The sequence below is a fragment of the Lobosporangium transversale genome (assembly GCF_002105155.1).
Source record: "Lobosporangium transversale strain NRRL 3116 chromosome Unknown BCR41scaffold_32, whole genome shotgun sequence".
In the NCBI taxonomy this organism is placed as follows: Eukaryota; Fungi; Mortierellomycota; class Mortierellomycetes; order Mortierellales; family Mortierellaceae; genus Lobosporangium; species Lobosporangium transversale.
In genome coordinates, this window is record NW_019029010.1 from 321,966 (window position 1) to 349,093 (window position 27,128).

The window sequence follows — 27,128 nt, forward strand, 5'->3', positions numbered from 1 at the left end:
CAACAGCTTTTTTTTTTTTTTTTTTTTTTTTTTTTTTTAATCATCGTGTTCGGTTCCAAAGTACCGATCTCCAAAATTTCCGAGACCAGGCTCCAAATAGAGGGTATCAGCGTTCAGGACCGGGTCAACATACGATGTAACAATCTTGACTTTAGGAAACGCGCTTGAAATTGTATGTAGACCCTGGAGACCTGCCAGGAAACTCAAAAAAATAATCCTGTCCTCAGGAACATCATGATCCAACAATACACGAATAGCCATCAAACCCGCAGCGCCTGTTCCTACTACGGCATCCATCAAGAAGATAAACATGTCGTGTTTGGTACTGTCCTCTTTCAACGAAGGTGGTAGTTTACAGTAATGCAATTGAGGTTCGCCATTTGAGGGGTCAGTTTGGATCAAAATTTTGCCAATAACTGCATCACGGATGACACGGCGGAGACCCGCCTCCATGGTCCCACCAGCACGCAAGATCGAGACACCTCCGATATGAGCATCTAATGCAAGGCCATCTACCGTCTTGCCCGTAGGCGTAGTCACGGTCTGGGTCTTGTAAGGCAGCTCATTCAAAGCTCTTTCAATTACTAAGGTTGCAAGTCGATCAGCATAAAAGATAAAATCGTGGCGCGACGTGTTGATATCACGGATGATGGTATGCAAACCCATAATCTGCTTTGTCTTCTCTAGAACAATGACGTTGGAAGGCAATTCATTCGGTGGGTTGATCCTAGCCATATCCCATCTAGATTGGATTTTGCGCTCCCGCAACTGACGTTGGATATGCTTTGTCAACAAATCAATTGCTACTAAATTCTCTAACCCCCGTGGGATGACCACATCTGCATTCTTCTTCGTCGGGTACACATAGTTATCATATGAAGGTTTAACGAATCGTTGGTAGAGCTTCAGTACTCCTGCGACGTCAAATCCGCGCTCTGCGACATCACGTTTAACTAAATTGAAAGGGGAAACGAAAACAAGGATAGACTAAGATAAATTATTACATTCTTGCCCCACTCTTTCAGAAAATATATATATTTTACAAGCATTGTTCACGCATGAGACGTACTTCTTCTGGCGAGACAAACATCCGTGTCAGTGTCCACAAAGATTTTAAGATCCTAGTTCATTCATTGACAAAACCAAAAATAGCTTAAGTTAAAAATGCTAGAGAATAACATCATACTTGTACAAAAGCCTTCCATATGATCACTCACCATCATTGCCAGAACTTTGGGATCATACAATCCAAAGATCCCCTCGAAAATTATTACATTGGCGCCATAGATCGTGTTGACTTTGTTCGGTACTCTATGATATAAGTCATGACTTCACACTAAGTGCTGAACCTCCGATAATTGTGATAAACTGATGATATTTCCTGTAAATTACCTCTTATGAGTTTCAAAATCGTAGATCGGGACATCGACCTTTTTGCCTTCTTTAAGTTTGGTGATTGTTTCCAATAAAAGATCATAATCATACGAGTTGGGTGAATCAAAATCCCAATCACTATTCAGTTTTTTGAAAAGATGTGGTTAGGAGATAAACTGCTTTATTCTCGAATAACATACCTTTTTTTTTTTTTTTTTTTTTTTTCTTACTTTCTATGAGCAATCTCCAATTCTTCATCATTCAGATCTCTGTAAAAGGAGTCCATAGACAACAAGACTACCCATGGGACATTCAAGTTTTTAATAATCCTTTGTGCAACACTGGTCTTCCCACTGGCACTGCCACCTAAAAAGAACAACCAAGGTCAGATGAATATGAAGTATATCCGACCCAACTGGCTCCATTGTTAACGTTAAAGAAAACTCTGTACCTGCGATTCCAACAACATAGCAGTCGCAGTTCTGGCCATCGCTCCTATACCATGGGCTTTTAGAAGAGGAGAGAACGAAAACAAAAGCGTCAACCTCTCATAGCGTTTTAGAAAGAAAAAAGAAAAAAAAAAGTCCGGTGGTATAGAGCCTTTTTTATTCTTTAGTTACGCCCTTGTATCCCTAAAATGCCTTTGACATACGGGCGACCTTCTCCTGCAATGACATGGTTGGCGAACTTGGACTTCATGTTGGAATGGGGAGGAAAAAAAAAGGAGTTATTGGGAAGGGCCATTTTGCCATTTTTTTTTTTTTTAAAAAAATTATACATACGATTACAGAGTTCAGACATGTCAAATTGTGGATGGAAATATAGTTTATTGAACAAAACGATGCAATGTTTTTTGAACTGCCCAAGTTCTCCTTTCTTGTTTACATGCATGCAGAGGGGTGCTGTGCTATTTTTTTTTTTTCTTTCATTCAACACATTATAAACGGAGCAAAAAAAAAAAAAAAATGAAGGGGTAGAGGAGATATAAAATAGTGAAGAAAAAAATACTTATGCCTCAAAGACGAAGGAGAGACCAAGCTTGTGAGCAGGCTGGTTCAACTTAGTAGTGTCAAAGAGACCAGCAATGGAGACCTTGACGCCCTTGCGGAGAGCTTGAGTATATCCAAGGCCGAGGACACCAGAATTGTTGACCTTTGCCTTAACAAAGGCATCACGGTCGAGGTAGTACTTGGCACCAACCTCAAGGGCAACGGGTGCCTTGGACTTGTCACCAGCGGGAGCAGCCTTGGTGTCCCAGGCAGCCTTTCCACCAGCCTCAAGATCAGCATTGATGCGATGATAGTATGAAGCAGAGAAGAGCTTGAAGGAGTTGTGGGCGTGAAGAGCAACAGAGTACTCAGGAGCGGTGTAAGCAGCAGCCGCAGCAAAGCGAGTGATGTAGGCACCACCGACATCGTAGGCAACATCGCCTCCAACAGTGAAACCATCACGGCCAACGACGACATCACCAGTGAAAGTGGGACCCTTGAAGAGATCAACGTAAGCACGCGAGTTGAAGCCCAACTGCTTATATTGAACACCGACTTTGGCGTTCTTCTTGCCCTCTGAGGGAAGGAAACCTCCAGTGATGTCCAACTTCAAGCCCTTGGCGACCTTGTTCTCGACTTCAATTTGGGTGGTGATAACGTTGCTGGTTGTCCAGGCCTCAGTGACGGTCAAGCCATTCTTGTAGTCGACATACTTTGTCTTGAGCTCACCATTGATGTGGCCAGACTTGTTGTCCTGGTTACCGAGGACGTTGAAAGTCTATTTTCATATTTCACAGCGTCAGAATGCGTTAGCGTGAAGAGATAACAACGAGAAAGCATATTTTATAATTGATATTCCAACTACAGGAGGAGAGGAAAAAAAATTGATGTGATCTAGAAAAGGAAACTGCGCGTCTTTTTTTTTTTTTTTTTTTTTGGCAGTACAAGGATGAAAACAAAAATAATGAAGAGAGAGAAGGAAGGAAGTGTCACTTACAACGCCATTGGGGGCAACAGTCTTGAGCTCGAACTTGGTCTGACCAACAGGGAAGTCCTTGCCGAGCAAGTCATTGGTGCTCTTGCCGAGATCAGCAAAGGGAACAGGAATAATGGTGGCCATTGTTGATTCTAGAGAGTAAGAGTGAGGTAAAGAGTAATTAGGAAAAGAGAAAGAGAGAAAGAAAGAAAGAAAGAAGAGATGAGATTGAAAGAAATGATGACGCGCTTTCCGATCGACCCGTAATGAATGTGCGCTCTCATTCCTCTCAGCTCGCAACTCTCTCACACTCCCGGAATTGTGGCAGATTAAAAATCCAGTCCAGTCCAGGTGACATCGATGTGATACCAATGACATTTTTTTTTATGTGCCGCCTGGTCTGGTCTATGATTTCGAGCTCTTTACCAATAATTGGCTCCATGACGCCCTCTTAAGCTCCCCGCTTGTAAAAAGTTCCACTGGTGCTGTATTTTCCTGTCTTGCTGTGTTCATCGCCAAGCAAGCGTAATTGAACCAATCTCATAACCAGTTCTGCTACATACATCCCTTTGTCTTATTTCGTAAGCAGAAATGTTTCTCTGATTTTGTATGAACATCAATGAGCATCTGTTCCATCAGTATGCCAATTGTTCTTCTTCTTCTCTTTCTTTTCAATTAAAACTATTTAATTTTTAAATAGCAAGAACAACTTTGATTCCGAAATATCTTCGAATTGTACTGAAGGACGTTGTGTACGCAAATGTAGCCATCGAATAACTTGACAGAAAAACAAGGAAAAATCTGTATCTATAATCGATAATTGACTCATACTTGACAAGAGAAAAATGGTGGAAAAGGAAAATGAAATGTGTATATGATGCTGCTTACCTAAAAAGAAAACTTGAGGTGATAAAGAATAAAAAGGAAAAAGAGAAAAAGAAAAAAAAAATGGCGGGGAGAAAATATGGATTATGTTTTCTGCAAAATGACACAATCCCAAGTTCGCTTTAGAGTTCGGTGGGGTAAAGTGAAGTTTATCACATAAACAATTGGTCAGAAATTCAGGTACATCGATCACGTGGAATTTATTGAAACGATCATAGATGAGTGCATGTGCAGCACTCAGTCTACATATTTTGATGCACATGCTCATCGTTCGTAAACGTGTCCTGCTCAACGTCGTACCCGATAATAGCAGGGTCAATTCCTAGACTTCTTAGCAGCTTTAGCATTGGAGTCATCTTCACAAGTGCTGCTTCCCCTCCATAACCCATATGCTTGTCAGGCACGGATCTTAATCGAATAGCTTCTTCAACTGTGGGTAGATCTTGCTGTACATCCTGGATTTCCATACATTCCTCCATAGCATCAAGTTGTTCAAGGTCCATCTCTGTGAGTCCTTGCTGTCGCTTCTGTTTTTGCTGCCGATCTTGAGACGAACTGGTGTTCGTTAATGACCGTCCCCAACTGCTTGCTACTGGTGTGGAGTCTTGGTCCCATAGACTTTGGCTTTCACCGCTACCGCCACCAAAAAATTGTTCCTGTGCAAGATACTTCTCCAATAAAACCTGTGCGCCTTCTATACTCACTTTACGCCACCTATCAATCAGCTCCTGCAGAGGAGCATCGTTAGCTTCCTGCAGATGTAAAACTTGTCGCGCTTTGCGGATCGATGACTCTAGCTCCTTCATCTTGGTCTGAAGAGCTTGAATTTGTGTCACCTGGCTGTTGACAGTGTTCTTTGCTCGTTTAAGGTTACTAGCCTGATTTTGACGAGAAATAACAGGAGATCGAAAAGCTTTTTGCATACCAACCCCGACCCTTTGCCTTAAAATCGGCTTTGTTGTACGTACAATAGAGGGCTCCTCTGTAGGTGTTGTTGCAAGTAGCTCTGGTGTATTAGTCTTAATAGAATTAATGAAGGTTTCATCATGCAGATCACATACTTTTGTGGTGGATACAGTGTCTGCATGAAGGTTGTGTCGTGATGATACAATACGACAAGTTGAAGTAAGATCATTGGCCATCAATCGGACTGGGGACCGAAAGGGTTTGTGGAGTGAAGAGGAACTGCTCTTTTCTGTAGATTCTCGCTTTCTCTTTTGATTTGAGAAAACTCTTGCGGAGGAAGGATTAGGTAGAGCCCCTGCAGTTGTTGGTTTTTGATGTAGCGCATCATCTTTCGAGTCCATTTTTTTTCCTTTTGAAGAGTCAGTCTCATGGCATGATGGATGGTGGTCAGCAGTTGGGATCAGACCATCCATTACTGGTCGGCTTAATGTTGATGTTGAAAGTGACTCTAGGAATGGCGATTATTAAAATCAATTGGCGGCATCAGAATAGGCCGTTCTGATGGAAATCAAAAAAATAATAAGAACATGATAAATGCATATGTTTATTGTTTCATTGCAACTTCTCTAATTTGCAATACCTTGTATTGTGTTGCTGGCCAAAGTCATCGTAATGCATTTGCATCAGACAACAGCATTATTATTATTATTATTATTATAACAAAAATTGGTATTTTCAGAAACATGCCGATTGGTCAGTTCTCAGGGAGAGAACGAGGGGGCTGCCAAAAAGGTGTGAGCAACTCAATCACAGAGATCCCTCTTTTGCCTTTTTTGTATCCATTTGAGGAAAATCCCGTGCATTGCGCTTTGACAAAACGCTTTGACACAGAAGCGTGATTCTCTCTTAAGCACTAATTTGGATGTCATTCAATACAATACTCAGATACAACATGAGGTAAAGCATTGCTTAGTAAATGGTTTCCAAGCCGTACACTTGTCGCGACTCCTTGCATTTTAAGGAAAGGGAGTATTGTCCTACTTTTATTGTTATATACTGAGCAAGTGAATCTATTATTATTAGGTTACGACGTTGACAGTTACCAGAGAACGACACTTCGTCATTTTACATTTTACTGATTGTTCATGTAACCGCATAGCCGTAATAGATTTACTAGTGACTTCAGGCGAGATTTTCAATCGTCCTGACAATCTTTTCAATGGTGATAATAAATCAATTTAAACCTCGCTATGCCAGAAATGCGGAAATGCCATAATGGATCAAATGATGTAAACTGCTATCCAGAAACAAAAAATAGGGAAGCTTTTGTACACCATGAATCTCTTCTACACAGGCACGTATCAATGCAAATTTGGTCAACTAGTGATTGACCCATTTCGCCTTCTATGGGAGTGACTGAAAATCGCCTTTATAAAAACAGGAGCATTAGCACTTCTGAATCAAATCGAGGGGCAACAAAAGCATGAGATAAAGGCATTTGCTTTGAACAAAAAAAACGGCCATCTTGATATGTTATTGGTACGCTCTATTTTTTTTAGAGCTGCTTCATAAAATCTATGCACTTTTCCTCAACATATTCCTATTGTTACGATTTGCATGAGTATTTTTATTGAGCCGATGCTTACCATCATCGGTGTCGTGTGGGCCGTCCTGGCGATGATGGTGCATGCGTGTTATCTTGTTTTTAGCTGTATTCGCTTACAATGTTAGGTCACGCATTTCCTGATGAGGCCACCAACAAGCCGGTATGTACGTTGGGTCTTGGATTCGCCCATGCGCGTGCCCGCTATCTTACACCCTTACTTTATTTTTTGCTCCATCTCATGTCTTTGTGCTCTAATTTTTTTAAATATTGGCTAATCTGCTTTGGGACGGCATGTACTCCTTACTCTTTTTTTTTTTTTTTTTTTTTTTTTTGCAGATTTCATGGCCTAAAAACTCTCCTTTTAGTTCCCTTCATTTTATTACTATTCATCCCTTCTGAAAATGTTTCTGCGACAAAGTGTGTGTAGGAGTGTTGCAGACTCATTTGATCCTCTTTACTTTTACGCTGCGTCGCGCATAATCCGATCAGATCTCCGTCCATGCATGTTTGTATCATCCATTCAGACCAGTGTAAAGTGAGTATGTAAGGTATATATTATAAAGATCTTTTAAAAAAAGGATGTACTCAAAGCGCATTAACACCATGCATTAGTGAGAGACATTGGTCCCCACCTTTACTGGGTGCTGTGGGTCAATCATGCATATTACAGACAGTAACGTCTTAAAAAAAAAAAAAAAAAAAAAAAAAAAGCAGTAAAGTCTTACAGCCTAATATCGTCGTTGCGGTCAATGTCAAGTATGGGATGTTGATTTTTTGTTCATCTTTTTCTTTGTAACCTTGGACCGTGCTCCACAAATGGCATTCTCCTTTTATGCAACTATTACATGGATCAGTTGAAACATTCCTTTTATCCTCATCGTCCCTTCTGTCGGGTCAGGAGCAACCCCCCAAATGGACAATATGGAGTGAATCTGCATGAGCTTTTGCTGTTATGTCTCCCCTTTACTTATTAATACCCATGGAGTAAAAATTCCCTTATTGCCGTTCCCCTCGAAAAATCCTTTCAATAGAGGAGTGACCCTTTGTGGTTCCCTCTCCTTGCTATTGGAGTTAGTCATAAGGGATCAGTCGGAATAGAGCTTGTTGGTATCGATGATGATATTAATGTTAGTGAATGATTGTTTATGCTTATGGGGTTATGGTTTTTCTTTTCTTAATACGTGCTATTGCTCTTCGTCACTTGTTTTTATTCATGTAGTATTGAAATCAATTCATTCTTTCTAATTTTAACAAGCGTATTGTTATTCCTTACTCCACATCCGCTATCGCTTAGATTCACATAAACAATACACTTGCTCTGTATGTACTTTAAAGACAAGAGGAGGCTTTACCTACTACACCGTCCATCGCGTCTTTGAACCATATATAAGGGTAAGGGTAGATGGTCCTTCCAAAAAAAAAAAAAAAAAAAAAAAAAAAAATTAACAGCCAACGAATACAGCAATAAAAAGATTCTTCTCCTCTAACAACATCTACTTTCCTCTTTTACCTTCTTTACAAATATATTCTTTTATTCTCCTCTTATATTGCCTTTTACTTTAGCTTCGTAAAAGACGCGTCTATCTTGAATCGCCCTGCGGTCACTCCAAACTATAGAACACAACGACCAAAAACACAAACTTTCTACCATGGCACACCTCACCCCAGCATCGATCTTGGCTTCCATGAACAACGGAGCCGCCTGCACACCGTCTGAGCTCATGAACTACCATAACTGTAGCGGTATGAGTCCTATTGAGGATTCGGACTCGGACTCCTCCTACTCAGGCTCTAGTTCTTCCTCACTCTCAATGAACGTAAATAGTGCTCCTACTGGGCTGGCTGCACAGAATGGTCAACCTATTACCTATCACTATTTTTGCAACTTCCCTACGTGCGATTATCATAGTGCGAGATCTGATCCTGTCAAGCGCCACAGAGATACACACTACCCAGATTACAAGCCTTACATCTGCAACTATTGCCAGGCAAGCTCGGCTCGTCGAGACTCCACTCGTGAACACTGCTTGAAGCAACATAAGGATGATTCCGAAAACGCCTTCCGATATGATACCACGATCCCAAAGCCTGAGGGCTGGATCGCTTATGAGCCTAAGCGATCTCCATGGCCACCAATAATGATCTAAGAGTGTTTTCTCGCGAAAACGAATACAAAACACATAGAATATCCCCAACAACACAGACTTATTTGATGGTTGAGAAGCAATAATCCAAGTCATTGTTTAAGAAGGTGTTGTTCTTTTTTTTTTTTTTTTTTTTTTTTTTTCAGATCACATATGACTATTATTCCTTGTAGATCAGCCAGCATTATTACCATAGAAAATTGTAACATCACGCATTTCCGTATCAACCTATCCACCAACATCAATTTTGGCCCTTCCGCGCTATATCTCACCTTCTCCCTTCTTCCTACTGCTCTTTATGATGGATTGTTGTCGTCTGAAGCGCGGAAGTACGAAGATCAAAATTCCTTTTGACTTTTTTTACCTTTCTTTCTCTGATCGTAGTTGTTGCATGTCTCCTTGTCTTAATTATTTTACTTAAGAGACTGTACTTCCTCTGAAATAAAAGTAATGTTCAAAATGCAGTGCAAATGGTTCTTTAATGAAAGTAATATCCGTGCACTCATTGTTTCTATTGTTCCGTCACACAAAAAATACAACGTCCAAAACTTGTGTCCCCTTTTTGTTTGTGTTTCAGAGAGGGACAATGGCATCTCTCTTGTTTGGATAGAAAGAGGCATGGTGAGAGGCGAGGCCGATCTGCAAGGGTTCATCCCACATAATTTATTTGTTATCCTCATTATATCTTGACAAAAACACATCTTGTCCCTAAATGAAGCAAGTTCTGAATTTATTATTTTTCATTTTCTCCAATGCTGGGCCCACCCGTGGATCGTCTCAGCAATTTGAGGTATGAGTGCGCCCACACTTTCGTTGATTAGATTCTGGAAGAATTTGATTGCTTCATCATCCGTCAGATTCAATTGGAAACGCTCTTCAACCTATCGTCACAATTGGCATTGGATATTAGATTTCACATTCACCCCACCATACATTATTAATACGACGCGGACATATAGAGGTGACTAAATACCTTCCAAACAGCTTTATCTGGTTCGGCTTTGATATCAGGAATGTTTGCATCCACCATCAGCCCAAACAGATTTAGAATAAGGTTGGCGGATTTCCTTAGGATGTTATAGGCTGTGAAGCAATATGACTTGAAGCTCTGGTAGTGAACAGAATTAAAGCCACCCATGGCATCTACCATTTCCTTCGTGATCTTCATAGGCGCAGGAAATGGCTTCGGGTCTCGTCCAAGGATAAACCCAAAGTCTACGTGGAATATATTTCCTTTTCAAGCAAACAAAAACAAAACAAAACAAAACAAAAAGTTAAAACGTAATACGTCTCTCAAACAACAGAGTAATAGCCAATTGATGGTTTACCGTTGGGCGATAGAAGCAAGTTATCTAAATGGCGATCGCCAACACCGAGCAGATACATTATCACACAGTAGCCAGCTATAAAGAATAAAATAAAAAAAAAAGTATGATACAATATGATTACCGAGTTAAGCTGTACTTATATATGCACGAGCAAGTCGTATATATAGGGGGAAAAAAAACTAAGCTTGACCTACCGCAGCTCTTGACATAAGCATCCATCACCTCAGGCCGAACTCCAAACGTGTCCACGCTCCGTTCGTCTAGATGATACTTTCTCCAGAACATCAGCAGACTGCCGTTGTTCTCGTTCAAGACATTGGCCAGCGACTGTGATGGCACAAACTGGACCATTCCGTGGTCGGCACCTGTAGCAAGCACCTTGTATGGCATCAACTTAAGGTCTAAGTTTTCTTTCCTCAACAGATCATCCATAAGTGTGATGAGCTGGATCACCAATTGGTCTTGCCTCAAATCATCACCGGATTTGAAAATTGCTTGGTATTGGCTTCCATCAGTGCATGAGAATGTGAGATGCAAAGGCAGCAAGTTACTTTTAAAGATACTGGTTTTTTCTATTATTCCATTTTTTTTTAAAAAAAAAAGAATAATAAAGTTAATCACATTGACCCAGATCGGCGTTGAAGACATGAGGGGCCCAATGCAACTATACCTGGTATGATACCAGTGACCTCTACCCTTGGGTCCAGGGGCAATGCCAATGGCAGGAACGATATCAACCCATTTTTGGGATCTGAAATAAACTCGCGTAATTTTTCAATTTTTTTTGGACGAGACTCCCTCATTTGCTTGATACTTTTCGCTAAATTCGCCAAGGTCTGAATCAGCTCTCCTTGACGTCGCAAACTCTCTCGACGCTGGATCCCTGAGGCAGCCATCATAGACATGTACTGATATACCACTTTTCCATACATCTTACTAACCGCCACATCTTCACATTCAATCATCAAGTACCTAGAGGAAATATCAAAGCTGTAAGAGTCCTACGACATTTTGACGTGATACTTGGCAAAAGGCAAACGTTATCCAGAATAATCGACATACCAATGAAAGTAGTTACCAAGGATAGGATTCTTGACAGCTCGCTCAATTAAAAATGCTGCCAAGTTTGATTCACCAAAGTTGTCGTCAATTTGCTCGAATTTTAAGCCCTGTACCAGTTGCAGTAGAAACAGCAGTAGATCCTATAGGAAGGCGCAATAGTGTAATATATTGGTCAAAAGGCTCAAAGATTCAGGGTGCTTTAGCCAAATACTCAGAACATGATGCGTGCATGATTCCTCACATCGTCGTTTGCGCTCCGAAGTTGCGTTACAGCATATGATCTCACTTCACGGTTCTCAAATGATGATCCCAGCAACTCCAACGCGTCGTCTACGTCTACACCGACCCATGTGGGAAGCAGGTCTACTGCCTGCTTGGCTTCCGCAGGATCACTCCAGACGACTGATTTCAAGAATTTTGTTAAAGCCTATTCAAATGGCATGATGGAAAGATTGAGGGGTATAGTGCCAGATATAATGATGAGCCGAGTCGGTAAGCAAGGGTACTTTAAAAAGAACAGATGATTTTTCCCTTACCCGCTTGTCCCGAGTAAGATAGAACCTGAATTCCCAAAGTTGATCTTTTTCTGCGGCTGTAAGCGAGTGTGATGGGGGGTATCGTAAAATTTGCTGAAGAAATCCAATCAGACAACAGATATTTATGTTATCTTATGTTAGTTTGAAATCACTTCATCCATGTGTATTGAATAATACATCAGCCGACCACTTACCGCTAGTTCGTCGCGAATCTTGGGATTAGGCTTTAATTCTCTATCTAAAGGAGTATTACGGTGACTTCGAACCATTCTCCTGTGCTTAGCTTCTACTGGATTTTCCCTGGTCATTTCAGGATCCTCAACTGTGAAGATGGGATTTCCTGAGCTGCTGTTCCCATGAACCAAAGGCGTTGAGCCTGCGGCTGCAGGTCCACCAAAGCTGTTGGATATAGGGTGGGGCTTAAATTCATACTCATGCTCATCAAAGATGACAGGGAAGTCGAACCGTGGTAAATCAACGTTGAGAAGCATCTTATCGGACTGTGCTGCAAGTTTCTGAATTTGCCAGCAAAATGTATAGTTTACATTGTCAATTAAAAAAAAAAAAAAAGGAATAGTGCAATTATCGTCTTTTAAATCTCTCACTTCGCGTAACTCACCTTATGGATCTGTTCTATCTGTCGATACGCGAGGTTGTCAAGCCAATCTGTCCTTGGGATATCACCACGGTCTTGCTTTTTTAGCAGCTGTTGCCAGAAAGTCAAGTAAAAAACAGAAATACGAAAAATAATGAAAGTGAGGTTGTTATTAGATTATGTTTGAGGAAATAAAAGGTGTATTGCAGATCCTTTCTATATGAGTTAACCTTTTCATATCGATCCATTTCCGTTCTCTCTCCAGTATCTGATGGTGTCTTGGTATGCTCACTTCCATCTGCTTCACAGTCCGGCCACATATACAGTTTTTGAGGTCCTGTCCGAATGATACTATAAAGTTTGTAGTACACAACTCCTAATTAGTGCCTTCTCAAATGGTAATGAGTCTTTGAATAAACCGGATATTTAGATGAGTGGTAATCGCTTACTTGAAAGGACCGAATAGCCGCAAAGTCGAGCCACCCACAGCCACCACTTTCCGAGGAGAGGCTGCATCCCATACCGTAAAGGCCAATTGAGCATTCAGGGGTAAGTCTTTATACTTGATTGGGAGAACGATCCATTCATTCCAACTAATAGAGTTATCCCATGTTTCCGATTCAAAATCAGTTTAAGCCGCATCTTCAGAACTCTCAAGGATTAAATCAAAACTTTGTTACGCACGTGAATTTGCTTGACATAGGCTTGTAAGAAGTCTTCAGGACAATTGTTAATGGTTGGTCACCCGCAAACACCTGGCATGTCACGTAGAGATCCGGATAGGGACTAAATTGATAGAAAGTGAGGTTGAAGCCTGAAGTCAAATATAACCGAGCATAGAGCGACTGAAGTCAGTCGAATTGTGATATTATAATGTACCTCCTCTTCTCTGCCGAGTATGGAACTGTGCTAGCATCCAGATGCGGCCTTTTTGGCTTCCATTCTAGTAAACTTCTATTTTTTTTTTTTTTTTTTTTTCAAAGGGGTTACAATTCTGTTCATTTCAGAAATGGGTTTTTCGAGTCATGCATGCTGTCTACTTGCATTCGCACTCTGAGGTTGAGATCTAGCTTGCCACTCAAACAATAAGAATAGTCTTTATAATTCTTAAACTTTTCACCTCCGATATCTCGTTGAATGTTCATTGTTTCTGGAATTGAGGTTTACTGTCCTTCTGGCTCTGAATGTATGAATGGTTGTAAGAAATAAGAAGGCATGCAGGGCTCGCAGTCACAGCATTCAATTTGTATTTCACAAATCTGGGCTGTCCCTCTTTTTCACCCTTTCATCATTGACCGATTACTTTCAATAATCAGGGAAAACTGTCGGCATGGAGCAGCTTAACCGTTCAGTAAGTGTACTGATTTACACTTGAGTAAACATATTACATGAGCCATGTATATGTCGGCAATCGCTCATTTAATCTTCCCCTGGGATTCTGACCATCTATTGACGCGTTGTGTATTATAGATTTCCAGGCTCAAGCCACCTATGAAGATTACTTCATCCTCAACCTCGTCTTCAACTATTGCCACAGCTTTGGCAGTGGCAGCTGCTCTTGATGGAAATGAGAACTCTGTTGCGACAGCAAATCATGGCAATTACAACAGTGCAATAGAGACAATAAATACAACAGCTAATGTTCCTGGCAAAATGGTAGCAGGGGTTAAAAGAAAGGCTGAGGATACCACTCTTGAAAAGAGGACAAGGCCCCACCCATCAAACCAACCAAACCGCAGTTCAACTTCATCAGTAGTATCTAATACACCAGCTAATACCACAGCTAAACCATCAGTATTGACAAGTGCCAAAGCGGGAGTCGTAAACGCAAGGGCACCCTTAAAGCGTACTACACAACATGACTCTACAGCGTCCAAACCCACAGTGTTACGACGCTCTGCTACGACGGCCTCAAGAACATCGTTCACGGCCAGTACAATATCTCACACAACAACCTCAAAGACTGGAAATGGAGTCTCTCTGAGCACAGCAAGAAATCACCCTCAGTCACGCCTAAAAACTGCAAGTCAGCAATCATCTGCCAACCCATCCGATGTACAATCGTTGAATGGGGAATCCGGAACCTCTTCCGAACATACAAATGGTGCTGGTATTTTGAATGCGTTAGCACTATCCAAGAAGAAAAAGCGCCCTGCGTGGGATACAAAAGGGCGCTTAGAAGATATGGAGGAATTGACCAGCACGCTGCACCAACTGTTACAAACGTCTACCAACAACATGAATGACTTAAACAGCAAGCTTTTATCGAGCGAGAACAAGAGTGAGTTTGATCTTACAATGACAACTTTGACAATCGAATCAAGGACCGATCTTATCTTGATAGATTCTCCCCCAAATTTCAGGGTGGGAAATTGACGTACCTTATTGTTCATTTGACTATAATAGTCTCCGAACTCGAGGCGTTTCGCCAAAACCTCGAGAGTAAAGTTGCAGTCAAGGAAAATGAGAATAAGGATATTCTGCAAAAGATGAGGCACGTTGAACAGGACTTACAGGCAAGTTAAAAGATTTTAATCAACGTGGGGGATAAACTATTGTATGCTTTTGTCATTTATAATTAGTCTTTTTTTTTTTTTTTTTTTTTTTTTTTTAATTAATGTGTTTCATATTCTTTTAGATGACCGCTAAACAGCATGAAAGTGAGATACAGACTTTGAAAGCGCAGCATTCAATTGAAATGGAGCAACTTAGAGCGATGCAAGTTAGACTCAAGTCAGAAAGCGATAGACTTGAAACGAATTTACGTACCACTAATATGCAATTGGATCAGCAAATTCAAGAGAACTCAAGTTTACGTGCTACTATTTCAACTCAATCCTCCAACTGCTTGGCGCTTGAGAGTGATAACCGTGCTCTCAAGATGAAAATCGAGGTAATATTGATAAGTGTAATTTAAACTCGGAATATAATCATACAATTACAATATATTAATTGAGCTTTTTCTTTGTACTTACAGCGGACAGAAACTACTCTTGCTCAACGGGAATCTACCATCGAAAAGCTTGAGCGAGAATTATCGGAGTCGCAAACGATTGTTCGGGAGTTGGAACAGCGTATCCGACAGGAAGAGACGATCCGACGTCGCCTTCACAACACTATCCTTGAACTTAAAGGAAATATTCGCGTTTTTTGCAGGGTGCGTCCAGTATCGCCATCGGATAATGCACGTAAAGCTGACACTTCTACTGCACAAATCAAATATCCTGACCAGGAAGGTCGAGAGATTGAGTTTGCACATTCAACCGGGTCAGCGACTGGGTCGCAAATTGAGAAAGCCTATCCCTTCACGTTCGACAGGGTCTTTAAACCATCTTCAACACAAGATGATGTGTTTGAAGAAATATCACAACTCGTGCAGTCTGCATTAGATGGTTACCATGTTTGCATCTTCGCCTATGGTCAAACAGGAAGCGGGAAGACCCACACGATGGAAGGACCACTGAATGCTGATGCAAAGTCGATGGGTATGATTCCTCGATCGGTGTTACAAATTTATGAGCATGCCAAAGCACTTGAGTCCAAAGGATGGGTATATACAATGGAGGGCCAATATATCGAGATTTACAACGAGACCATTAATGACCTATTGGCAAATGAAGGAACAGACTCTGGCAAGAAGCACGAAATCCGTCATGGACCTAATGGAATAACTACTATTACAGATGTCACAACCGTTATGCTGACTTCACCAGCAAAGGTTGCTGCACTGCTCAAGAAAGCTGCTCACAACCGGTCTGTAGGATCGACACAGATGAACGAACGTTCCTCCCGTAGCCACTGGTATGAACACAAACATCAGATGATTTTGGTAGGCGATTAGCCATAACTTTAATGATACTCATATCCTGCAATATTATCTGTTTTATGATTTGATCAAAACAGTGTGTTTACGCTTAGACTATCAGGAAAAAATACAATCACGGAAGAAGCGAGTATGGGGGTTCTCAATTTGATCGATCTAGCAGGATCAGAGCGCCTATCACAATCAGGGGCTACTGGAGAACGTCTTAAAGAAACCCAGGCAATTAATAAGAGCTTAAGTTGTCTAGGGGATGTCATCTACGCCATCTCCAACAAAGATCCACATATACCATATCGCAACTCAAAGGTAAATGTAAATATATTTTATCTAAAAAAAAAAAAAGTCATCGACTAATGCAGAGCTTTGTCCTATTTCTTTTTTATTTTATTGTTGATCATTTATTTTATTACATTTTATTTGGTTTCCTGAAACAGCTTACATATCTACTACAAAACTCGCTTGGAGGAAATAGTAAGACACTAATGTTTGTTAATGTGTCGCCATTAATGAGTAATTTCAATGAGACCTTGTGCTCATTACGATTTGCCACCAAAGTCAACTCATGCACAATTGGCACAGCCACGAAACGTCAGGTGAAAGCATGAGATTAATTTATATCTGTCAAGATAGGATGGGACTATGGGTGTTTGTATCATATAACTATTATTAAAACTTGATCGAGGTGTATGTAATAAGTAAACACATCCACAACGTCTAGTGTTGCCCCTACTTTTTTCCCGTCCATCGTTACCATACCCGCTGACGGGAAGATTTTTTGCTGGGAAAGAGGCGAGAATCATTTTTCAAATAAAGAATCGGCGTCCATAAAATCACAAGGGTTTTGTAATACAGCTATTCAGTCTAGACTTATCTGAAGAATTGACTGACGGCTGCATGAATCTAATACACCTGTCGTCTTCTTTCTTCTTTGTCTTTGTTTCTTTTGCCGTTGCGCATGTGCCCTCATCCTCACGCACACATTCACAGAAACACTCATCTACCCTTCTTCATTACTCTTTTTGTCATCTTTAAACACTATAAACGCCGGCCTGAAATTCTTTGACTGCTCCCTTCCAAAATTAATAGATTAATCCTGCCTTAAGTTTAATTATCATATTTGGTGTTTGTACAGCTGTTACCAACCAATGGCTCTGCAGACAGACAGCAGCCAAAGTAACGGCTTTGACAATCCATCTTCCACCGTCACGACTGTGACTCGCGATCATGATCCTCCTTCTTCGGATGACACACTCTCCTCTCCACCACCAGTTAAACTCAGAGCACAAAACACCTCCACTTCTCATGAAACAAAAGCACAACCATCAGGCTTCAGCCGTTCTGAGGGTGGTATCCTGACCAGGACTGGCAACCGCAAGTCAAAAACAGGAGTAATATCGGTGACAGCAGCTAAAAGGAGTCCTAATCACGCGTCTCTAGGGTCCCGTACCTTATTACAGGTCATGAGAATGTCAAATCGTAAACTAAAGAGCCATTATGTCTCGTCACGGTCGCTTTCAATTCATCGTCAAGTGCTCGTGAAGAATTTCCTATCTCTTTTGTACAACTTGAGTTCACAGGAATGGTCCGACGATAGTGACGAAGAGGATGATTCTTGGGAAGAGAGCTCGGGTGATCAAGACCAATCTCATTGTTTATCCAGTATGATGCTTGAAGAAGACCACCAGGATAGACGGAAAGAGCAAACTGTTCAGATGGCTCCTGAAGTAAGCAGTAATGAAGAGATTGAAGATATAAATGATACCGGGAAAAGTGTCAAGCTCAAGGAAACCGGGTTGAGACCATGGAGCAGTGAGGATAAACAAGCCGAGGACAGCGCAAACTCAGCGGTATGGAAGGTTGCCTTTACATTAGGATTGACTCAACAGGTAAAAGAAAAAAAAAGAAGTCTTTTAACATATTCAATTCAATATGGGTGCTTTAAAGAAGTAGTAAAGAGTACTACATCTCATCGGGAGCTATTTATGGTCTATTAAAACCTTAGGGTGTAGAAAAATCAACGGATACGCCTTTGCCCGAGTCAACAGATCATATACAGCTATCATCCGGCCCCACCGCAACACCAGTATCGTCTCACTCTTTGAGTGTATCTCGAGCGAAATCCTCGACTACCGTTATACCCCTAACAAAGCCATCGTCACTATCCACAACTCCACCGCCCATTAGAGGACATCCCCGACCGACTCATAAAGGCAGAGATCAGCAGCCGCGTCCAAGGTCGGCTGAAATACCTCAGTCGCTGCAGACATACCTCTCAAATGTTTTTGACGTAGATTGGACGGTGGCTCTTTCTGTCTCCGAAGATTCCCTTTTTACACATGCAGGATCTTTGACAGCTAGACCTCGTTCTCTAGTTCTTTCTTCAACTTCACCAGGAGGAAGCTCAGCCCTTGGTGTCCCTACAATGCCTCCTTCTCCGACCAAAAGAGGATCATCCTTGGCATCTGTTTCATTTAATTCTCCTTCATCCACTTCACTGTCAAAGGCTGATGGATCAAATCGTAACGTACGTGCGCCAATTAGAGTAGAAATCCAACTTGCGAGTCAGCACCAGAAGCGCATCAAAACAGCTGTACGGATGGCATCAACTTTACCTGAAAAGGATACTGTAAAAGAGCCCACCAATTCGGCAGTAACTTCGAAAGCATCTCTCTCAAAAGAGCCAAACAAAGTCAATCTTAGCCGCAGTGGAAATAATAGCAGTGGAAACGGAGGGACGAATATGCCTGCAAAAAATACTCATAGCACGGCAAGAGAGACGCCTTTGAAGCAATCTCCGATCCAAAGTAATAACCGAAAATCAACGCTTGCCCCTGGTCGACAATCATCCCTGCAGCATACTGGCAGCCAGCTGCTAAAGACTAGGATTCTTGGAAAATCCAATATTCGAGAACTTCAAAATGTCGACCCCAATAATAAGCGCCAAGAGAATAGGATACCTCAAGAGCCCGACAAGACGCAAGGATGCCAGATCAAGACACCAAACAGGACTATTACTGCAGCAAGAAAGAAAGCTGATCCCAATGCGCGTAATGATCGGTCAGCTAATCCTATTCATACCCCGAAGGTTCTGTCTTCATTAGCATCTACACCATTTTTCTCGCGACGAACTAGTTCCCTATTTATTGCCAATGGAGCTGCTAATGACCAGCCGATTGTTCATCGGAGCAGTAAAGGCCCTACGACGCATGAAATGCTGTCAACGCCACCAATAGTAATGAATAACCCATCGCATGGACCTCAAAGTCCATCGAGTACCCATTCTATGACCACTATCAGCAATGCAAATAGTCAGCGGGCACAAGATGGATCACGTTCATCGTTTCTCAACGGTAGAACCATCAATGGCTCTCCATCATCACCATCGTTATTGCAGTCAAATAAACCCTCCGGAAAGAAGACAGAGCCGTCCACTAAATCGTCGTCTGGGTCCCCACTTCTTCCGCCATTTTTGTCAAACATTCTATCAAGCCAACAGAACCCTACATCTACACCGCTTCAAAAGCCTCAGTTACAGCCACAGCGGCAACAGGCACATGCACGCTCTGCTTCGTCCGCGCTCAGGGCTAGGTCACCATCAATTCACCAGTCTCGTATTGAAAGTAGCGGAATGGTGAGTGCTAGCCGGAGTAGTGGGATGTTAAAGTTCAGTACCAATGATCTAACTCAGCGAAGTTTGCAATCGCTGACCACTCCTCAGCTGCAGCACCGGTCGTCCAGGACAGAATCTCATCCTTATTATAACCATCCACAGAAGCAAAAGCATGAACAAAAACAGCAACAGGAACAGGAGCAACGCTCCCCCATACTGGCAAAACACACTGGCTATTTTGGGAAACCAGACCATACTTTGGCAATGCAGCTACGCGCGATCCCCGAAAATCATAATGGTTATAGTGGTACCAATGGGACTCATGGGAGCATCAATGATTCACACCCTTCAAAACCGACACCAAAAACAAATATGCATGCTTTAGACAGTTATCCTTCAGTACTTTGCGATGGCAATATAAGGAATGGAAGGAACAGCCCTAATCACAACCGGCATGAGGCTAGTGGTCATAGTACGAATAATAGTAACCGCTGGTCAAGTGTCAAGTCCATGTTAGGGCTTCGAGCTCGTTCGAATGTAGGAAAATGATACCAGTTGAGAGGAGAGAGAGAGAAAAAAAACTATAATTTATAATCAGCTCATCATCTACATTAAGAAACAGTTTACTTATTTTTATGTAATGTTGAAGGTAAATAGGAATGGTGTATAAAGGTTCTTTTCGTATCTATCATTCCTTTCATATTTTAATAAATAAAGACTACATAGTTTTGTGGAGAGATATTGCACAGTATTAGCAAGTGATGTAGGGCTTGTATCGTATGCTTAGTCGTTTGTCCTCATAGTAGCGGTGCCGAAAAGTGTCCAAATCGACGTTGCAGATCAAGTCACTATTTGTAATGTCAAGAAGGGCGCCCATTTGAACGTCCTCGGCCTTATTGTAGTAACTGAGGACGCCGCTGTTGTCTTTCAGTTTGGAGCGCAAATAATCTGTTTTAACCATAAACAAAGGCCCGTTGCTCCAATAGAAGCCTGCTTGAGTTTTGCGCATGTTTCCAGCATACTTGCAGTCTGCTGCAGCAAATTCGCTAACTAGATTGTCCAAGATGGTCTTTGAGATGATGGTATCATCGTCTAACTTGACAACGACGTCGCTGCGGTCCAAGAGAGTGTTAAAGTCTGATGAGAGTAGCCAATCCTTTGCTTTATGTCCCAAAAAGTCATAATTGTAGTTTTTGTTCATTTTGATATTGCAGGAACTGTCGAGATTATCAGCATCACACACTTTGACAGCTTGGTTGAAATGCCAGAGAACGGCTGCGAAGGGACTGACGGTGCAACCAATGTACATGAAGATGTCATATTTGACAGAGTTGGAAGGATCCTTTCCTTTTAGGACTCGAATATTTTCGACCTCAAACTCCATTCTATTCCTCCAAGAAAAATAGTCAGCTTGAAGACGCAAAGTCGATCCCAATAAAAGGCCGACAGTTACTAGCCATATGAGGAACCGTCCTACAAATGCTTTTGGAGGACACGTGAGCCCCAATCGATGCTTCGGTCCCATTGGGTCCACTGATGTAAAGGAAATAAAAAAAGCGAGGGGCAGATCCACTGAGCTAATAAGAATGCGACCTGACCAACTGTTTTATTTCATGATCCAGTTAGTGGTTTTGCCCTTAAAAATGAAACACAACCAACAAGAATAAAAATAAAATAAATAGAGGTTGTACAAAGCAATAAACCTTTTTTTATTGACTTACTCTTGATTGTTTGAGATGAATTATTTGACGAAAGATGGAAAGAAAAGAGAGTGAGAGAGAGTGAGAGTGAGAGAGAGTAAGATGAACTTTTTTACATTGTGGAGATGAGAAGCAGATGTGAGATGAGAGGATGCAGTGGAAGTGAAATACTTTGTACTGTACAAACAGTCCTAAACGTGGCTAACGGTTTTTTAGTGTTTGCTTGGTCATTTTCGCCCTCCCCTTCAAATTTGATTTAACATGGTATAGTAACTACCAGGTCAAATCGATGAAAAGTAAACATCCGATAGCCAATCCCATGAGCATCGTTTAATAAAATGACGAATGTAGTATAAAAGGCCTCTGCGCAAAGGCCATTACCGCTGAGACAGATCTTGCTACATATCCTCTTAATGCAATTTGGATACCAAAGACAGGTGGAAAAAAAAAAAAATTAAACAAAAAAAGTAAATTCAGATAGACATAGACTATTATTCAAAGGGTTATTGAATGATGTTGGTTGATCGTATATCAAGAGAAGATTCTCACCATGGACTAGCAAGACTGAATAAAAGCGACATCTAAATTGGACGATGTAGCCGTTGTAAAGCGAGGAAAGTCTGCATTCCTAGGTCCATTATTGAACCTGAATTTGTTCTTGGCATCTAAAACATGGTAAAAGTTGAAGGCTTTTGAGCAGCCGCACAGCTGTTGACAATAGCAGTGATAGACGTTTATAGGTATGAAGATAAACTCTTGACGGCTTGAAGGGGGAAGTGCTTGTAGCCGGTAGCATCGACAATAATGACATTGATGGAGGAGCAGTCGATAAAAAAAACATGCTGGCTCCAACAAAGAGTTATAAGACCGAGGAGCAGTCGGTAGTTAAAGATAAGTTACATAGCACATCTACATGTGATTTATTGTATAGTACCATTTACTTTATTTCAACACCCATGCAACATTAAGAAGCACTTTAGAGCTCAAGAATTAAGGCAAGTATAGGCGTCATATGAGGTCAGTGATGAAAAGGATATGGACATACTTGTAAAACTCAAGGCAGTCATGTCTTTCTTAAAGACCAAACTCGACTTCAATTGTCTTGCGACCAGAAATGACAAGATTGGTTAAGACGCCCGCCAGAACTAATGAGGGAATAGGCTTTTGCTGGCGAAGGGTTCGTCTCATGTTCAAAAACATGTATGTTAGACACCATGCTAGTCAATCCAAGGGAGATGACGTACAATTAGAAGAGGGATTTTAACGACGATGTTGGCAGAGAGGCAAATCAACTTAAGCTTGTACCTGTGGTTGTTCCAGATCCATTTTCAGGGTCTTTCATATACTTCATATACCTGTATATAAAAAAAAAAGAAAAAGAAAAAGCAAAAAGAAAAAGCAAAAAGAAAAAGGTAAAAAGATTAATTCAAGCCGATCTATGGTATGAGAACTACACATGCAGAAAAAAAAACTTACCCGGATCCGGCCCATATCGCTGAGAAGCCCATCATAACACCAAAATGAGGTAGACCTGAGCCTGCTCGTGCTGCTACTGGAGCAGCAGCTGCGCCTAGGAAGATTCAGATTTGTAATATGGAAAAAAAGGATTGTTTAGATATTGAATCAAGTCCAAGTTATTAGGAAGCTGTGCAGTAGGCAAGTGAAAAGTGTAGTCCCTTACAAATAGCAGACAGAGTCCACTCTGGGTATGGTTGGGCTGCAATACGATACAGGGCCGATTGGCGGTATGCCACGACCGAAGCAGAAGGCCCCTCCGATGCCTGCGCGGATGCCATGGTGAAATGAAGACCAATTCATTACAGCTCATTCGGGTAATCTCTATTGAGGTGGCTTTTTCTTTTTTTTTTTTTTTTTGCGCCACCAAATAATGCGATGTGGTGACACAAAGGAGAACTTGGTGCTGGTCTTGCCACTAAACCCTCAAAAAACCCCTTCGGTTCCACAGGATCGTTAGACACCCAAGTATGTATTTTAAGCCTACCCTGTGCCTGTCGGGCCAGCCATCTTTAACCCAGTCTTTTTTTATTTTCTTTTTCTTTTTGATTAGTTATTGATTGTTAGGATCGCCTTCGAAGCTTCAAACAATATGTTACCTCTTTTATTGTGCTCCTCAAGGAACAGCAGTGTAGATTCTAGGCATACTTCCACGTACCTCTCCATGTAGGACGGTATCCTTCAGCATCTATGTTTTTATCCTAACCGCTATCATGATAACGTAAATAAAAACCTACTAAAAACGCCTCGAGTATCAGGCAGATTCCATTGAGATTTTTTGAAGCAATTGGATCCCCTTCATCGCTTTAGCTGCTGTATGTACTCGAGAATGAGTTGAATATGAGTATAGTGGAGCAAGGTCTGCAGCCAGCTCCTGAAATGACAGGTGTAGGTAAATTAACTGCCTCTATTCTATGATCCTATTAGCTTACCCAAAATCAAATCGAACCACTGGTACATTGGACCATATCTTACGGTTGGCTTTGTGTAAAAATCAACTCAAATAGTACTTATTTCCATAGGTCCAAAACATGATAGGGCGGCTAGAAGGATAGCTTCCTGTATGCTACTATATACGATGTGTGAGGAGCGCCAATAGGTTTGGGCTCAGATGTAAGGATGTGCTGTATAGGGCTATTACAACTAATCAAATTATCAGCATCGATTACTCTCAAGGAGAAAGGAATAAACCCCAGTTGGTCTATCCTGGGATGGCCTGGTCAAGGCATCTCTTCAGAAGCTAGACAATAATGACAATGGTGCTGAGAGTACAGCTTGTTAAATATCTCGTTCATTGTTTTGTCGTCTGAGGCGGAAAACACTAGCCAAATCTATTTAATACAATTTTCCGTATTCCGGAATATCAGCAGTGATTCCAACTCTAATTGTACTTGATGAAGTATCCGGCAACCAGTATTGCGAGCCCAATAATGCTACAGAAGAAGTAGAAAGCCCTACTCTTATTGGTAGCAACTTTACTCTCTGGTTGTACCGCATCGATTTGGTTCAGATGAATACCATTAACTACTAGGTTTTTTAAACCATTCTCATGATGCAGCTGCCACCCCTGTTTATACTTCAAGCCACTGCTGTCATTGGAATCGGATGGATTAATATCGGCAACTAAAGTATAATTATTGTCTGCAGTTGTGTCCATTGCACCAGTGGTCCTTGTGCTCTCATCGAAGCCTATCATGCCATCCTCAGTATCTGGTCCCATATCCACCTCTGGCTTTTCAAGAGTCACTGGTGTTTCGGCCAATACATGTTTTAATGGCATCTCCACCTCTTCACCATCGTCCATATTCTCGAGGCGCTCGCCCCATAACTTGATTCTCCAGTCAATTAGCTTTCCTTTAAAGTCTGAATTGTTTTGGTCACGAACTACCAGGCTCCAGTTTCCGACAGGGTCCTCTCCCCTTTGTAAATGAAATTAATAAATGAATGAAAATAGGCTTTAGAGGTTGACCATTATAAGCATTTAACATTAAACATCCGTTCGAATTTTATACCAATGCTTCACTGTCATGAATGTCCAGTTGGCAAATCCCGTAGTTGCGTTATCAAACTGCCGCCTTGTGCCTAGCCTTGATTCGATTTGATGAGGGCTTGTCAAGGTCACCTCTACGTCGCCCCGTCGCCCATGCTCGATATTCACGGTGACTGTGACATGCTCCAACATCCCCAACTGAGCCCCTTTAGCTTTCAACTCTGCTTTTGAGACCTTGATCATGGAGGAAATCCCTTTACCGTCTTGTGGTATCGGTTTTTGGACAATAACAGTAGGAGGATAAAAGAATGTCTGCGGCCGAAGGCTTTGAAAGGCTTTGGCGGCCTCCACGAGCTTATACGCGTCTAGAGAACCGTAACCAAATTTGTGGTTGAAGAGTCGTCCTGCATGAGTCTTTTCCCAATCGGGATCGGAAACAGAGACTGGTGTTGCTGTGTCCATGAGCAGGTACTGAACATCGCGCCAGCTGAGGTCTGGGCGCATAGACAGCACAAGAGCGATCATGCCTGCAGCAATGGGTGCGGCTGCACTGGTACCGCCATGATGCTCAAAGCAACGCCGTTTACCTACATCGCAAGTATACTACAAAGTAGAAAGAAGGGAAAAGAAGCTACTCAAAACACATCCACATCCATGCTGAATTTTACAAAGACACATACACAAACAAAAAAAAAAAAAAAAGAAAAAAAAGGATCATACAATGGCTTTTCCAGCTCCATTGCTGTAGGTCACTGCCAACTGTGCCGAACAGGGCTCTGAATAATAAGGGTATCCTTGTGTATGATCAATGGCTCCAATGCTTACTGTATACAGGCTGTTGGCATACCCGTCAAAGTTACAATTGTCATCCTGGCTGGCTCCATTACCCGTCGCAAAGACATAAATACTACCAAGCCCTCCACGGCCATTTTTGATTCCGTTAACAATTGCGTCATACACGACACCTCTAGGTGCATCCATACTTCGTCCATCATCGGGCGGCCCCCAGCTACAAGAGTACACATGATTTTGCTGGAACTGGTAGTTGAGCGCTGCTGCTTCTTCTGCATCGGTAATTTGGCCAGAGAGGATACGGATTCCTGCAACTTTGGCTCCAAATGCGACACCAACGCCGCATAGGTCGTTCTTTGCAGCTGCGATTTCACCAGCGCAACGCGTGCCATGATTATCATCAACTAGGCGAGGCTTTGGCAGGGCGGTATGATCATTAAAATCCCAAGATCCTTCCTTGAACTTTTATTTTGGAGCCCGAAAGAGAAATACAAGAAGTTAGTCGTGAAACTTTGTCAGGAACATGCTTTTTCCCGTCATAATACATAGTACTTTCATTCTTTTTGTCTTACAAAGTTTGGTGCAAGATCTTCACTATCCATATCAAGGCCATCATCAATAATCGCTACGTTCACTCCAGTGCCATTGATCCCTACCCTTAGTGCCGTAGTTAGTTGGTTATGTTCAACGCCAGAAACTTGTTAATACCATAATATCTACAGGCTGAACAGCTCCTACCTTGCTCCCATACTCCAGTAACATTGATATCGTGTCTACTCTCAGCATTATACTGTTATTTAAAATCAAAACCCTCATGAATAATCAGCAACGTGTCAAAATGGCATTTTACTATATGTTGTCTTCTAAAAACTCACCAGGTGCCATTGGTAGCGGAATCCTGGATCCCTCAATTCAAATGCTTGCTTTAATTCATCCTCAGATAGCCCTTGAGCCCCTTTCCCACCCTCATCAAGGCTCTCAGATCTTCCGTTCCCATCTTCTCCTAGCTTCTCGCCCCCTCCACTATAATGATTCCGCTCCTGTTCCTGTTTCCAATATCTCTCGCTTTCTTCTCCTTTCCTTTCTCTCTGTTCACCGTGTTCTTCGGCATTTCTATTCTTTTCTTGCACTAGCGGTAGAGGCGCGCGCTTTTTGGCACGATACCGCAGCTCCTGTTTATAGATTTCCTTCATTATACGGACGACACTAGCATGATCCCTTTCTTGATAGCGACGTCGCTGATATCTTCCACCCTGGCTCAAACTTTGGTTTTGCAAGGATAATTGAACAGAGAATT

At 41.7% G+C, this 27,128-nt stretch overlaps 10 protein-coding genes across 10 annotated transcripts; 3 read left to right on the forward strand and 7 right to left on the reverse strand.

Moving 5' to 3' along the window:
- Nucleotides 1-36: 36 nt before the first annotated feature.
- On the reverse strand, nucleotides 37-2,098 carry BCR41DRAFT_325272 (uracil phosphoribosyltransferase-domain-containing protein; the record flags this gene model as incomplete). Its single annotated transcript, XM_022021575.1, has 7 exons — nucleotides 2,027-2,098; nucleotides 1,826-1,881; nucleotides 1,605-1,740; nucleotides 1,393-1,512; nucleotides 1,218-1,311; nucleotides 1,070-1,121; nucleotides 37-953 (listed from the first exon to the last, which is right to left on the reverse strand). The coding sequence occupies exons 1-7, from the start codon at nucleotides 2,071-2,073 to the stop codon at nucleotides 37-39; spliced, it is 1,422 nt and encodes a 473-aa protein (XP_021879120.1). The 5' UTR covers nucleotides 2,074-2,098.
- A 284-nt stretch (nucleotides 2,099-2,382) lies between these two features.
- BCR41DRAFT_309120 (voltage-dependent ion-selective channel) lies at nucleotides 2,383-3,483 on the reverse strand (the record flags this gene model as incomplete). The annotated part of the gene is made up of 2 exons (XM_022020939.1): nucleotides 2,383-3,141; nucleotides 3,361-3,483. 2 exons carry the CDS (start codon nucleotides 3,481-3,483, stop codon nucleotides 2,383-2,385), a joined length of 882 nt encoding a protein of 293 aa, XP_021879121.1.
- Nucleotides 3,484-4,412: 929 nt separating this feature from the next.
- Nucleotides 4,413-5,907, reverse strand: BCR41DRAFT_388143 (hypothetical protein). The gene is made up of 3 exons (XM_022027966.1): nucleotides 5,771-5,907; nucleotides 5,670-5,685; nucleotides 4,413-5,640 (listed from the first exon to the last, which is right to left on the reverse strand). Exons 1-3 carry the CDS (start codon nucleotides 5,796-5,798, stop codon nucleotides 4,467-4,469), a joined length of 1,218 nt encoding a protein of 405 aa, XP_021879122.1. The 5' UTR covers nucleotides 5,799-5,907; the 3' UTR covers nucleotides 4,413-4,466.
- Nucleotides 5,908-8,193: 2,286 nt separating this feature from the next.
- BCR41DRAFT_410376 (hypothetical protein) lies at nucleotides 8,194-8,883 on the forward strand (the record flags this gene model as incomplete). The annotated part of the gene is made up of 1 exon (XM_022029438.1): nucleotides 8,194-8,883. Exon 1 carries the CDS (start codon nucleotides 8,386-8,388, stop codon nucleotides 8,881-8,883), a length of 498 nt encoding a protein of 165 aa, XP_021879123.1. The 5' UTR covers nucleotides 8,194-8,385.
- A 704-nt stretch (nucleotides 8,884-9,587) lies between these two features.
- Nucleotides 9,588-13,592, reverse strand: BCR41DRAFT_358160 (putative atypical/PIKK/PI3K protein kinase). Its single transcript, XM_022024993.1, has 15 exons — nucleotides 13,446-13,592; nucleotides 13,281-13,355; nucleotides 13,086-13,187; nucleotides 12,851-12,994; nucleotides 12,632-12,752; nucleotides 12,426-12,512; nucleotides 12,001-12,321; nucleotides 11,807-11,899; nucleotides 11,512-11,697; nucleotides 11,271-11,410; nucleotides 10,879-11,180; nucleotides 10,403-10,780; nucleotides 10,209-10,283; nucleotides 9,854-10,113; nucleotides 9,588-9,761 (listed from the first exon to the last, which is right to left on the reverse strand). The coding sequence occupies exons 1-15, from the start codon at nucleotides 13,544-13,546 to the stop codon at nucleotides 9,621-9,623; spliced, it is 2,526 nt and encodes an 841-aa protein (XP_021879124.1). The 5' UTR covers nucleotides 13,547-13,592; the 3' UTR covers nucleotides 9,588-9,620.
- A 1,447-nt stretch (nucleotides 13,593-15,039) lies between these two features.
- BCR41DRAFT_309093 (P-loop containing nucleoside triphosphate hydrolase protein) lies at nucleotides 15,040-16,829 on the forward strand (the record flags this gene model as incomplete). The annotated part of the gene is made up of 4 exons (XM_022020937.1): nucleotides 15,040-15,294; nucleotides 15,379-16,202; nucleotides 16,305-16,530; nucleotides 16,659-16,829. 4 exons carry the CDS (start codon nucleotides 15,040-15,042, stop codon nucleotides 16,827-16,829), a joined length of 1,476 nt encoding a protein of 491 aa, XP_021879125.1.
- Nucleotides 16,830-17,143: 314 nt separating this feature from the next.
- Nucleotides 17,144-20,558, forward strand: BCR41DRAFT_388146 (hypothetical protein). Its single transcript, XM_022027967.1, has 2 exons — nucleotides 17,144-18,110; nucleotides 18,227-20,558. The coding sequence occupies exons 1-2, from the start codon at nucleotides 17,370-17,372 to the stop codon at nucleotides 20,381-20,383; spliced, it is 2,898 nt and encodes a 965-aa protein (XP_021879126.1). The 5' UTR covers nucleotides 17,144-17,369; the 3' UTR covers nucleotides 20,384-20,558.
- BCR41DRAFT_388147 (hypothetical protein) lies at nucleotides 20,480-21,702 on the reverse strand. The gene is made up of 2 exons (XM_022027968.1): nucleotides 21,556-21,702; nucleotides 20,480-21,435 (listed from the first exon to the last, which is right to left on the reverse strand). Exon 2 carries the CDS (start codon nucleotides 21,357-21,359, stop codon nucleotides 20,586-20,588), a length of 774 nt encoding a protein of 257 aa, XP_021879127.1. The 5' UTR covers nucleotides 21,360-21,435; nucleotides 21,556-21,702; the 3' UTR covers nucleotides 20,480-20,585.
- A 750-nt stretch (nucleotides 21,703-22,452) lies between these two features.
- Nucleotides 22,453-23,342, reverse strand: BCR41DRAFT_358166 (hypothetical protein). Its single transcript, XM_022024994.1, has 4 exons — nucleotides 23,216-23,342; nucleotides 23,011-23,104; nucleotides 22,840-22,889; nucleotides 22,453-22,751 (listed from the first exon to the last, which is right to left on the reverse strand). Exons 1-4 carry the CDS (start codon nucleotides 23,328-23,330, stop codon nucleotides 22,609-22,611), a joined length of 402 nt encoding a protein of 133 aa, XP_021879128.1. The 5' UTR covers nucleotides 23,331-23,342; the 3' UTR covers nucleotides 22,453-22,608.
- Nucleotides 23,343-24,865: 1,523 nt separating this feature from the next.
- BCR41DRAFT_284930 (peptidase S8/S53 domain-containing protein) lies at nucleotides 24,866-26,763 on the reverse strand (the record flags this gene model as incomplete). The annotated part of the gene is made up of 6 exons (XM_022020267.1): nucleotides 24,866-24,968; nucleotides 25,062-25,642; nucleotides 25,760-26,293; nucleotides 26,404-26,483; nucleotides 26,570-26,621; nucleotides 26,707-26,763. Coding segments are annotated over 6 exons (1,407 nt in total), but the record flags the coding sequence as incomplete, so codon positions are not given.
- Between the last annotated feature and the right edge of the window lie 365 nt (nucleotides 26,764-27,128).

What these genes read in the sequence shown, in the direction of transcription:
- BCR41DRAFT_388143 (XM_022027966.1), bottom strand. Translation starts at nt 5,798, where the DNA reads ATGACTTTGGCCAGCAACACAATACAAG.
- BCR41DRAFT_358166 (XM_022024994.1), bottom strand. Translation starts at nt 23,330, where the DNA reads ATGGCATCCGCGCAGGCATCGGAGGGGCCTTCTGCTTCGGTCGTGGCA. An exon ending in GTGGACTCTGTCTGCTATTT is followed by an intron (nt 23,105 to 23,215) that starts GTAAGGGACTAC and finishes GAATCTTCCTAG; the next exon opens with GCGCAGCTGCTGCTCCAGTA. An exon ending in TGGATCTGGAACAACCACAG is followed by an intron (nt 22,752 to 22,839) that starts GTACAAGCTTAA and finishes TGGATTGACTAG; the next exon opens with CATGGTGTCTAACATACATG.
- BCR41DRAFT_388147 (XM_022027968.1), bottom strand. Translation starts at nt 21,359, where the DNA reads ATGGGACCGAAGCATCGATTGGGGCTCACGTGTCCTCCAAAAGCATTT.
- BCR41DRAFT_388146 (XM_022027967.1), top strand. Translation starts at nt 17,370, where the DNA reads ATGGCTCTGCAGACAGACAGCAGCCAAAGTAACGGCTTTGACAATCCA. An exon ending in CATTAGGATTGACTCAACAG is followed by an intron (nt 18,111 to 18,226) that starts GTAAAAGAAAAA and finishes TTAAAACCTTAG; the next exon opens with GGTGTAGAAAAATCAACGGA.
- BCR41DRAFT_358160 (XM_022024993.1), bottom strand. Translation starts at nt 13,546, where the DNA reads ATGAACATTCAACGAGATATCGGAGGTGAAAAGTTTAAGAATTATAAA. An exon ending in ATCTTACTCGGGACAAGCGG is followed by an intron (nt 11,698 to 11,806) that starts GTAAGGGAAAAA and finishes CCATTTGAATAG; the next exon opens with GCTTTAACAAAATTCTTGAA. An exon ending in TGCTTATGTCAAGAGCTGCG is followed by an intron (nt 10,284 to 10,402) that starts GTAGGTCAAGCT and finishes TATTCTTTATAG; the next exon opens with CTGGCTACTGTGTGATAATG.